The 12,098-nt window shown below is 30.8% G+C and overlaps 1 protein-coding gene across 1 annotated transcript in view; it reads right to left on the bottom strand.

The window, feature by feature from the left end:
- Positions 1 to 12,098, bottom strand: part of LOC121124016 (neurotrimin) — a 212,192-nt gene that overhangs the window by 98,477 nt on the left and 101,617 nt on the right. The window contains exon 3 of the mRNA XM_040719111.2: positions 8,220 to 8,405. Within this exon, the coding sequence (XP_040575045.1) occupies positions 8,220 to 8,405 (186 nt within the window). The remainder of the gene's footprint in view (positions 1 to 8,219; positions 8,406 to 12,098) is intronic.

Genomic DNA, 12,098 nt, shown 5'->3' with positions numbered 1-12,098 from the left:
AAACTGATTTTTACATAAAAAGACATGAAGGTAAGAGTCTTTAAATGAAGATAAGGGACAGTGAAGACCTTTTGTTTTACCCTTTACACCCGGAATTAAGTTTTAAATTAAATTTAAAAAATAATAATAATATGAATATTAGGGCATAGAAGGTTAATGTTTGTAAAAAAAATTTATAAAAAAATCCAAAAAAATTTAATTTTTGTGAAAAGGTACTAATTTTTGATTTTTTTTCAAAACTATGATGTGAGGAATTAGTCACATAAGGGTGAAGAAGAGAGATACTAAAAAAGTTCCTCCAATTTCTTGGGACAAGCTTTCAAATGCTAATGTTTCACGCACTTTATTCTAATCAAAATATTATAAACCCTATTCAAAAAAGTCAAAAAAGTAATTGCTATAATTTTTTATTTACTTTCTGCTCAAATTACAAATATTAATATATAAAAAAAATCACAAGTTGCTAATTAGACCCATACAACCTCACTAAAACAGCGAACCAAATCCAAGGAGGGAGGGAGCGGAGGTTCTATGGAAAGAAGGAAAAAAGAGGTAATACACACTGCTAATAAAAAGAACGTCAAACACCCATTTTTATAAAAAAAAGTTTTCCTTGTATTAGTAAACATTTAACAAATAGGACATTAAAAGAGAGGAGATTGGTCAATTTTAAGAAGTTTTTGCCTCATTACTTTTACAAAAATAGAACAAATATATGTAATTTTTCGAAAATGAAGGACGTTGTTTAAACTTCAGATAAGTGTATCACAACTTTTAAAAATAGAAAAACTAAAGTTTAGAAAGAGAGTAAATTTTTTAAATTAGACATTGATTCTCCCACCAATTTTTTTATAGGCATGGGGTGAATATCTTCATTTATTCCAGATTAACTTTGAAGTAAGACAACCAAAAATTCTCCTACTTGGACTTCGGAGAAAAAATCACAATTTTTTCTGTATATGAAAATATATTTCACTCTTTCTTGGTAGCCTTTTCAATTCTAACTGATTGGGAAGATTTGTTTCATTGTAGAATCCCTAATATGTACAACTAATATGTTCCAATGTTTCTGAATAATCTGTAAAACACTTGGTAACTGGGGTAAAATGTGATGGGAAATACAACTAGATTACATTACACTTTTACACTGCGTTTGAGTGCTTCTTCTCTTTGTATGTTAAGACAGTCTTCTAGAACTCTTCCAGAGTCACTTCAACTCATCAACATCTTCTTCAATTCCACCATCCTTTCCTTTCTTTGGCCGGAGTCACTCCATATCCTAACAATTCTGAGGGTCAGACTGTAAGGGATGTTTTTAGTGTTAGGAAGGAAGTACTCAACTATTTCACATTCTTTCCTGTACAGGTCAATCATCAACTTGCCTTTTTTATAAAGACAGTAGGAAAATTATGGATTTTTTCTGGAAGTCATATGAACAAGTGAATTTTATTTTGGGGTGAAGTTCATTTATCTTCTGCATGAAGGTCTTGAATTCTTTTTCTGTAGCAATCCATATTAAGAAGATGTCATCAATGAATCTCTTCTAGATTATGGAAGAATAAGATTGCTCACTCCTTTAATGAGTTTGTCTATGAATCCCATGAAGATATTGGTATATGTGGGTGATAGAAATTAGTTTTCCAACCAATTTTTTAAACGAATTGATGAATTTCTTCATTTATAAAAATGACTACAAACTACATTGAATGAAGCTGTATGGGACGTCCGGATGTTGTAGGAAGTCTGGATGGAGATGCAAATAGTCTTTGTTGATTTCTTGGCTCTGAAACCAGCAAAAACATGATTGCACATGTGTTGCCTTTTTTGTTTTTGCTCCGACATTTTTAAAATTAGAGACATTGGATAAAAACAAAATTTCTTACTTTTGTTTAAACGTTTTTGGATTCTTAATAAAGTATTATAATTAAAAATAACAGGCATGTTATTGTAAATATGTGTATATTAAAACCATTTCCCTAAAGGAAATGAAGCTTTAAAAAAGCTGTTGAAAAATCCATCTTTTTTTTTCTTTTGAAAAGCAATATTTATTTCCTTCACTTAAATATAGTGACATGTTTTGATCTGACAAAAGTTTGAAGATTTAATTTTATTATTACAAGTTTTTTTACCATCTTTTGACAACTACATATGTACAATAAAAATTTAAATGTCAAAAAAATGATTTTATATCAAAAAATATTATTTTTCTTTAAATGTATGTACTGTACATATTATAAACATATATAGAAATTACAACCCTACCTATAAACAAACATGGATTAGAAATTATTCCTTGTACATAGAAAATACAAGACATTTTTATTCATTTCGTGCCCTCAAAAAAGTTTCTTGTTTCTACAATATATTATTGGTAAAATATTTGAATTAATTTTATTATTTAATCCAATATAATTATGTCAATAGTAGAGGAAATACAACTAAAATCCTTTAATTAATTTTGTTTGAATTTTTTTTTTTCTTGAAATATAATCAAAATCTAAAAGATTTTTACAATTTGTAAGCTTTTTCTAATAATTATCCATCTCCCTCAAATGCAGGAGCTTTAAATATGCTCTAGATGGATGTGTTTTTATATGAGTGAGCATTTAAATAGATGGTAACTTATTTTGCAGAAAAGATGAACTCTGAATTAATTATGTGAGATGTATATAAATTTATCGAATAACAATATTTCACTTTCTAAGTGAAATATTTATGTAGGTTGACGTGTATATAGAATAGTCTCAAATTGGATGGATGTTGCAATTTACGTAATTTTGAGTTAAATTAGTTTTTAATTACAATTAGGGTTGACACTCGGTACACGACTGTCTTATTTTTTGTCATTTGGTCTGAATGGAGTATTTCTAGTATTTACAGGTAAAGATGTTTTACAATTCTAAATTGTCCATCGAATAACTAATCCAGATCCCAGATCCAGAATGGGATCTAGTCTTGTGAGGGATAGCAACTAGTCAGTCTTCTTTATGAAGTTCCCATCCGTATTTATCCTTCTGTTTTATTCCAACTTTCTTTCCCACAGGTTCCACGATTTCACATTTGTAAAGAAGATGGAAGGAGGACTATGGATGCTTCTTACAAAATGGGTAAAGCCTATCCCTTTTATCTGGGTTTAACTTATTTGTAAATACTGTAGATGTGGCAAGACCATACCCTATTTACTTATAAAGTTTGGGAACAGCTTAATAATTTCTCATTTTTATCCACTTTCTCAATACATGAATCCTCCAAAACCAGCCTATACCACCGTTTAACGACCAAACACCGAAGGGGGTGATATCTTCTTTTTCTCAAGATCCTTTCTAAGAGCTATGAAATGAAGTATATCAACACAAACCCCACTAGTAATTACTTTATCCTTATTGTTTTCTTTTCAAAAATAGAAAAATACTTACAACAGTTTTGAAAAATAATAAATTATGTTCAGATAGTAATTACAAAAAAAAGTGGCATCTTCATATTTCATATGTTGTTAATGTACATCTCTTGATACGCACTTCCCAAGTGGCTAATTCCCTACTACAACAAAAATTATGTATGTAATGCAAAAAGTATCATTTATGTATTTGAGAAATAGCCAAAGTTTATTTATTTATTATTTAAGTAACAGTATTTGTTATACAAATCTAATAACAGTGTATGTAGTTACAATATACAAAGCTACACTTTTACAAAATAAACTAACTTGAACAATCATTTAAATCTCCAAGTCATAAAGTTTCTCTCTTTTCCTCTCTAATTTGCTTCTGTTTTTTACTTCTTCTTAGAATTAAAAAGTTTTTATAGGCTGTTCCATAAACTTTAATGGGTGACCAAACTAGAGTTATTATATAACTAAATGTATTCACATTTTGTTTTTTATACTTTTTAATTAACTTTTTTTCACATTTTGAATCTTTTATTTTATTGGATATAAAATAAGAATGAAAACAATGACTATAATTTTTTAAATATATGTATGGGTTTTTTTCAAAGTTAAAGGTTGTGTAGTCAGGGCAAAAAAAAACAAAACATATATTGTCTTATATTAGGGTGGGGAAAAAGTAATTTCGTATGTCCGTCCCCCTTTTTTAAACTGTGTATTTTTTTGTTCTCCATTGGTCACAAAGTATCAAACGATAATACCCAATGGGGGAAGGGGGAGAAGTTAAGGTGTGAGTATTCGACATTATTGCGGTTTGCCGGTTCAGTCGTGAATTATCGTGCGTCAAATATGGAGGACTCAAAGAAGGAAATTCGTCATGTTATACATATTACTACCTGAAAGGGAAAAATGCGTCGAAAGAGACCAGGAAAATATGCGACGTGTACGAGGCTGATACGCTTTAGGTTCATGCTGCACAATAATGGTTCAAGCGATATTTCCCCCTCCACTCAATTTTCACTTCCACTATGAATAACTTAAACATTTGAAGCTGGTGATTGAACAGAATCATTGGTGAATAGGAGACAACAAACCATCATCAAGGCAACACCAGGACGCACACATCTTTGATGACACGTTAGAAGCTCCAGGAGATCGGGTGGGAAGTTCTTATGCATCCATCCTACAGATCAGACCTGTCACCAATGGACTAACATCTGTTGCTGTCTATGGGCAACCTGCTTGGGTATACAAAATTGTCCTCAATAGAGACCTGTGAAAATTAGTTGTCCGAGTTTTTTTTGTCAATACAGACAAGGGTTTCTAAGAGTAGGGAATTATGAAGGGGGATTCTCGTAGGCAACAAGATATTGAACCGAACAAAGTATATGTGGCTTAAATCGGATGAAAGTAACACTTTTTATAAGGAATTGAAATAAAGGAAAAAAGACGAAATTGCTTTTTAGCCAACCTATTATGTATGTACATAGAACTTAATTATCATCACTCCGTATATAGAAAAAAAAAAGCAAGAATTACTTCCCAAAAAATTACCAATTAGAGAAAAAAGATAACAGATATGGAAAATAAAATCAAAACACTGTTCAGATCACAAACTACCAAAAATAAAAATCACACAAAAAAGGCTACAACTCTACAAATAGTCACATAATTGTCATCAACAATTCATCTATACATATAGTTGGTCTAAAGCATTTTTTTTCGTTATGATCGAATTTCTAAAATGACTAGTTTGGTCCAAAAATGTTTAACTGTTGATAAACTGGTCAAAAGTTTCCAGGCGAAAAACCCAGGACTATTGTTAAATAGCGTCATTGTGTTAAAATTTGAGTATAGTATATTGGTACAGATTGGCTTTTATTTTTTATTCTCAAAAAAATAAGATCAAGTTTTGAAATCCATATGTTTATTAATTAAATATATATACATACTTCTTTCTAGAAAGGTGGAGAGGTTTAAAACTTCAAGAAATATATGAAATTATATATATTTACAGAAATTTACAATTTGACAATATTAAGAAACATAGGTAAAAACGGGACAAATTGACATCTGTTTTGTATTTCTAGTGTATAATGACGTCATGTAAAACTTGACTTGACTTTTAACTTTTTTAGAACAAACTAATTTGGTATTTCAAAGAAATTTTATCAGTATTGCTCATAAAGAAGAAATTGTTCTAGAGTTACCGGTTTTATAGATAATCACAAACTGTACAATTATACTTAGAGCTGAAAAACTCAAAGCATTTTCTCGTGTGCGATATTTTTGTAATTGGAGATATGAAAAGTGTTATAAGTGTCAGAAACTAAAAAAATGAGGACAATACTAGTACTCAGTAATATATAGTGTTGTGTCGATCCTCATATAGTACCTAGGACCGTGTTCCAGTCCAGTGCCCCTTGTTAGTCCTTAAGGAAGGTAAAATCAATCCTATATGACGTTATTGAGGGATTTTTTCCATTTTTAATTATTATGTTATATATGTAGTGTAATAATTTAAATAACATAGTAAAAAGGCGAAATCTGTTCGTATTATATGAAAATCGGAATATTTTTTTGCAATATACGTGCAGTAATCTTATCACTTATCTCATATATCTTATTTGTCTAACAAATTATAGACATTTTTAGGACCCACGATCCTAAGTAGCAGTCCTAAGACTAGACTGAATAAATAAGGACAGGCACAGTACATGTAATATATTATAATAAAACAAAATCTGAAGTCGATAAAATTGATAAATAGATATGCTATAAACTACTGGAGTTAGTTCCAGACGTTGGTCAGTGCAAGTATTAAATAGTTAGCAGTTAGAAACTCAGTAATTTTATATTTAAATAACATCTCTGTCGTTGAAAGATATATAGACTTAGGTATCCAACCAATGTTATGTTATGGGCCATCTTAGAAGAGGTATATACCAACCAAATTTTATACACAATGCTTACTACATGCATATTTATATTATCCATATAACTCTTACATGTATTATAGACTATAATCATTATCAAAGCCATTGGGTTGAACTATCTCGAGTGCGTTTTATAATCCTTTTATACATATTTAACAAAACACATAACAATGTATGTATGTCTGTAATATTAGCAACCATCAAAAAAAGGGACCCTCTCCTTATATACATATATATTAATGTTTTTATACTTAAATAAATACTTGATAGCAGCTAACATCTGGCGAGGAGAGTGAATGCACACATTGTAGTCACACCAATGTTGTTATTATCATACTCATCGAAATGATTAAACATGTACATACTTATATATATATCATCAAAACTAATTATGCATTTAATAAATCGACCATTGACTGAGGGAATAGCTGTTGTTTTGTCTTTAACTAGACAATTAAAATTAAAAAAAACCCCGATAAAATGTACTTTTCCCCCTCTTACACGAGTGACTCACTATTACAAAAGCATTGAAACAAAAAGTTTACTATGTGCATAAGAAAAAATGCATCAAGACTTAAATAAATTCTAAATAAAATAACGAAGGGCACTGAACCATGTATTGAGAGAAAGAAAAGTTTTGAAACCTTCCTTTTTACGACATACAATTTTTGGTAAATTATGTCAGCTTCGTTATGAAGTCGAAGAATTGAAGAGTGTTTGATTTTCTCTACGCGAGAATTCCTGTTTGTGAAGTGGTCAAGATTGTGGAAGTGAACAGATACACTGTTTTGAGGATCAGGAAGGCGTTAGAGTTATATGGCAGCTATTAATTGAAGCCTGGGATAGGGGGCACAATATAGATGGACCAAAAGAGTTCATGAGTGCCTTGGGGGACAGTTTTGAGGCAAATCATCAAACCTCGTTGTGCAAGCTCACAGAAAATCACAAAGTTAGTAAAAGGCCGATTAGGAATGCTATGAAGGGCATGTGCTTCATGAGGTACGCCTGCCGAAAATACTAGCTCATAACAGCAACGGTGAATGCCTAACTGGACGATTGAAAAAGAAAAAATGCAAAAGTAAACTTTCCTCATTCTCACACCAGTGACCCACAATTACAAAAGCCTTGAAATAAAAAGTTTAGTAGCTGCCTTTGGCTTAATTAGGTCATTGGCTATAAATCATCTTTCTTTTCTTTTTATTTTCATTTATGCCCAAAAATACTGCAGAAACTCCATATTTGAACAAGATAACAATTACACCCATGCATTAACTGATAAATATCTCATTATTTGCTTCATTACTTATGAATATTATTTAAAAGAAAAACAATGTTAAAATTGGGGTAATGTACATACATATATGTATATTGTATATGTGATATTACAACATAAAACTGATATAGGGTATATATATTTATATATTTTTTTTTGAAAATGATGATTTTCTATGCAGTGATTAGCTTATTTTAACATTATTTAAAAAGAACCAAAAAAAACAGTATTTATTTATTGTCCAGTATTCTACTCCAATACTACATTGCATCAACATCACACGGGTTATAAATACGTAGAATTTTATAAATCAGATAAATCCCCGAACACGAACTATAGTGTAGTTTTTCGACTACTGTATGCCACATAACAGGTGTGATTTTTATTAATTTTTTTTTGCAAAATATTAAAAGAAATATTACCAAAGCTATGATTTGGTATTGAACGAACAAAAAAGAAAAAAAACATTAACAGTTTTTCATTTTTTAATCTTAGAACTATTTTTAATGTATACTTTTTGCTCAGGTTTATAATCAAATTTATCGTAAGATTAAACATCTCAATGTCCATTTGTTCAGAGCATATATATATACAATTTATAGTTGATTAAAAATGTCCCACTTACCCAAATTCTCAACTCGACAAGGCAATGTAACAGAAGATCCCTTGGGCACAGTGAGTAAATTCCCACGATTCAAGAACTGCGGAGGACTTTGTGGTCGAAAATAGCTCTCAATCAGACTTTTACTTTCTCTACCATATTGATGTTTTTCACGTGAGCGATCCACATAATGTCTGTAAGCTGAGTCTCCTGAAGGTAAAAGAGTACATATATATATATATATATGTTTGTATGTATAAGAAAGTTAATATTTATATGTAATATTTTTATAAAAAAAGGCATTAATATTTAAGTATTATAATTTGATTCAATAGAAAAATGAAATATATAAGATTGAGCCATAAATAAAAGAAAATATATAAATATAAATGAAATACGTCTAAAGGCAAAATTTTAATTCTTTGAAAATAATGCGGATTAAATAAGGGGGAAAAATATAGAATTTAAATATTAAGAATATATATATGTATAATATATACATCAATGTAGTATTTACACAACTTTCTTTGAGGATTCTCTTCCCCCTCTCAATGTTGATGTCTTTCTTACTCTAATGTTGAAATCAATGTTGAGATCGTTGTCACTGACATCATAAATTGTTTTATAATTGAAGGAAAACGATTTCTGAGGGGTCAAAGTTGATATTTTGACTATGTACAAAGGACAAATTTGTAGTAAATCTTGATTGAACTCCAATTAAATTATTCAAGAATAAATAAAACTTTACACCTGCATTGAATACTATTTTATAACTATGATACACAATGATGGTTGAATATAATCAATGCAATATATACTGAAAATCCATATGAAATGTATAAATTTGTACAATTTTTTTTGTTTTTGGATCGATTAAGGATGAGAAAAATAGGGTAATTAGAGAAAAATTTCTTATTTGTTCCATTGTAATAGTTAATTTACTGTCTATAGTATAGAAATAAGATTGTATAACGCCATAATAACATATTTTTAATACATTTCAGGATCAGATATATCATTTCACTAGGCGATAGACAGTTGGGTTTAAGTCATTTTATTTGTTTGTCCGACATCAAATAGTCCTTAACATAAATGAAAAAAGGGTTTTCATTGCTATAAAATTTGGTTGTTTAGGCCCCCAAAATGACCAAATTCAAACAAACTGACGTCACGTGAAAACACTCCATGGTAAATTATCTTTCATTATGTCCATTGTATTAGATAATTTATTGTTTACATAATGGGATGTAAGTTGTGCTGTGTTGCTCTTCATACTGTTAACGCTTGAGCTGACTACTTAAAGAACAAATACACTTGCCTAAGTTATGTCATCAAGGGCCACTATTATAAGTATTACAACTGATATGCAGAACTGAACTGAACAGGACTACAGTCTTCATTCTTAAATACGGACTGGCACAATACTAAACTACAGGCCTTTTTCAAGTTGTAATAGTTAAAAAATTGACGCTTCGACACTAAAAAAAAATCATCTAATTTAATTCCTTTCAAATGGAATGAGTAACTGCTTGGAAGCATCATATTACTCAAATATCCGTACGACTGAAAACGAGGAAATTATAATTTATCAATACATTTTAGAGTCATTTATACCGAGTTGGGATTTAAAACTGGAACAAGTTTGGATCTTAATATCTAGGCAATCCTAAAATCTATGTGTATGAAAGTGTGTTTATCATATTCAACTGACAAAATTGCATGAGAATTAATATAAAATTTTTGAGATTGTCTGGTAATACAAACACTGTGTGGTCATTATATAGGGTATGTGGAACCGGATTTATTCCGGAAAAACTATTTTTCTTTAGAACTATATGTTTTGGACTAAAGGAAATGTGTCACCTTTCTCGAAAGAGGTGCTTCATAGAATTTGATGAATTCCTGAAAGTATTGTCACATTCCAACTTTTTATTTTATCAAGAATCCTAAGTTTTTGCTTCTGGATTTCTATTATTGAGCGAGATATTCTCTCATCTATTCAACGTATGTTCCAGGATCTCCAGTCCTCCATTGAACCCACATTGCCAAGGATCAATACTTTTTGAACAAGATAAGTAGCACTAATTTTGTTTATTTTTTCCCTGGAGTTTGTCAAAATCTGTGTTTTTTTATCATTAATTACTAAACTAGACTCTTTTCCATATTTTTCCTGGAGGGTATCCAGGCTAACTCTTTTTTCCTCGAATTTGTTGCTTCTTAGCATCACCGTGCCATTGTCTTCAAAAAAACAAAACAAAACCAGGTTTGTTTATTTCCCGTGTCCCTAGACCATTCTTCCAATGCTATGTCTATTTTTTTATTGGAGGGTTCTCACTGCCAATGAAAAGAGAGTGGTAATAGTGTGACCCCCTGAAGCATTCTTCTTTGCAATTATACCCCTGGGTCTCCTTCAATATCAATTATGTTATTGCTGTTTGTGTTGAAATATAATTGTCAGTTGATAGAAGTTAATGTTATATATAATCGAAACTTGAATATTATATTCTATCTCCAATAAAGTTACCGGTCTCCAGTTTCTATTTTTTTACATTTTTTTTCCTAGGAAAAAGCGTTTTCATTCTCACTGGAGACATATGTCTTATACTTTTTACTCAGTAAGGCGTTCGACAAGGTGATGGCATGATGGGCTCGAACACAAACTATATTGCAGTGGGATTGGGGGTAAACTCTTCCAGTGGATTTCATCTTGGTTCCGAAATCGAGAACAGCGAGTTCTGATAAACGGCATTGGATCAGCTCCAATAGAAGTCCCATCCTCTGTACCTCAAAGTAGTGCCCTTGGACCTACCCTTTTCTTTGTCTATATTAATGACCTGCTTGACACACTCAGATCCAAAATATATATGTATTCTGACGACAAAAAGCTTGTTTGCCACTCAGAAGAGGAGGTCAAGCATGACCTCAGAGAATTTCTGAGGTGGAGTGACCGTTGAAGAGTTCCTTTAAATCTTGAGAAGAACTCCTTTATGATTTTGTGGGGCGGTACTATTGATCTTGGAGAGATGAAGAATGTGGGTGTCTTTAAGGATCTTGGAGTGCTGACATCTTCTAATATGAAATTCAGCACTCACATTTACAATATTGTTAGAAAAGCAAACAGAGCGCTTGGGTTTATTAAAAGGCGTTTTGAAACCAAAAATATGAAGCTCATGAAGAAGCTTTATAAAGCATATGGTATGCCTATTTTAAAGTACGCTTCTCCGTTGTGGAATCCAATGTATAGAAAGGAAATCAGAGCTCTTGAAAATGTACAGACACGCTTTATTAAGATGGTATGTGGCGATGAGGTTGGTTTACTTTTAGTCGGGCTATTGTCGCTTGAAAAGAGGAGGAAACTTCAGGATGTTTTTATGATGTTTAAAGTTATTAATGAACTGACTCATTGTAATATCAAGCACATAGTATACAGTTAGTTGTACACCACTTGGTTGTCTTCCGATTTTTACTTAGTTCAGTCATCTGCAAATACTAATTACCTCCAACCTAGCTTTTTAACCGATCTGCACGGATATGGAACAGCCTCCCTGAAGAGGTGAGAAGAACGTCTTCACTTTGCAGTTTTAAGGTATTAAAAAAAAAAAACATCTACTTTAATTCCACACCACATTATATCATTTTATTTTACCATATTATTTTATTAGATTTTATCATATTGTTTTGTTATACTTTATCATAATGTTTTAATATATTTTATCATGAGTCGACAATTTGGGATTTTTTAGCCACTTGTCGAAACCAATCAAATAATTACCTGCCTTCTTTAAATATTTGTTATATAATTCAGCCAGGAATTTGACTATTTCTGGTACCCCTTTGTATACCTCAAAAGTAAGTCCTGAAAGTTTTTGATCCTTATTATTTTTCAACTTTTTCTTAATATTT

The sequence above is a fragment of the Lepeophtheirus salmonis genome, chromosome 9 (assembly GCF_016086655.4).
Source record: "Lepeophtheirus salmonis chromosome 9, UVic_Lsal_1.4, whole genome shotgun sequence".
NCBI lineage: Eukaryota > Metazoa > Arthropoda > Copepoda > Siphonostomatoida > Caligidae > Lepeophtheirus > Lepeophtheirus salmonis.
This window is presented reverse-complemented; position numbering and strand designations above follow the sequence as displayed.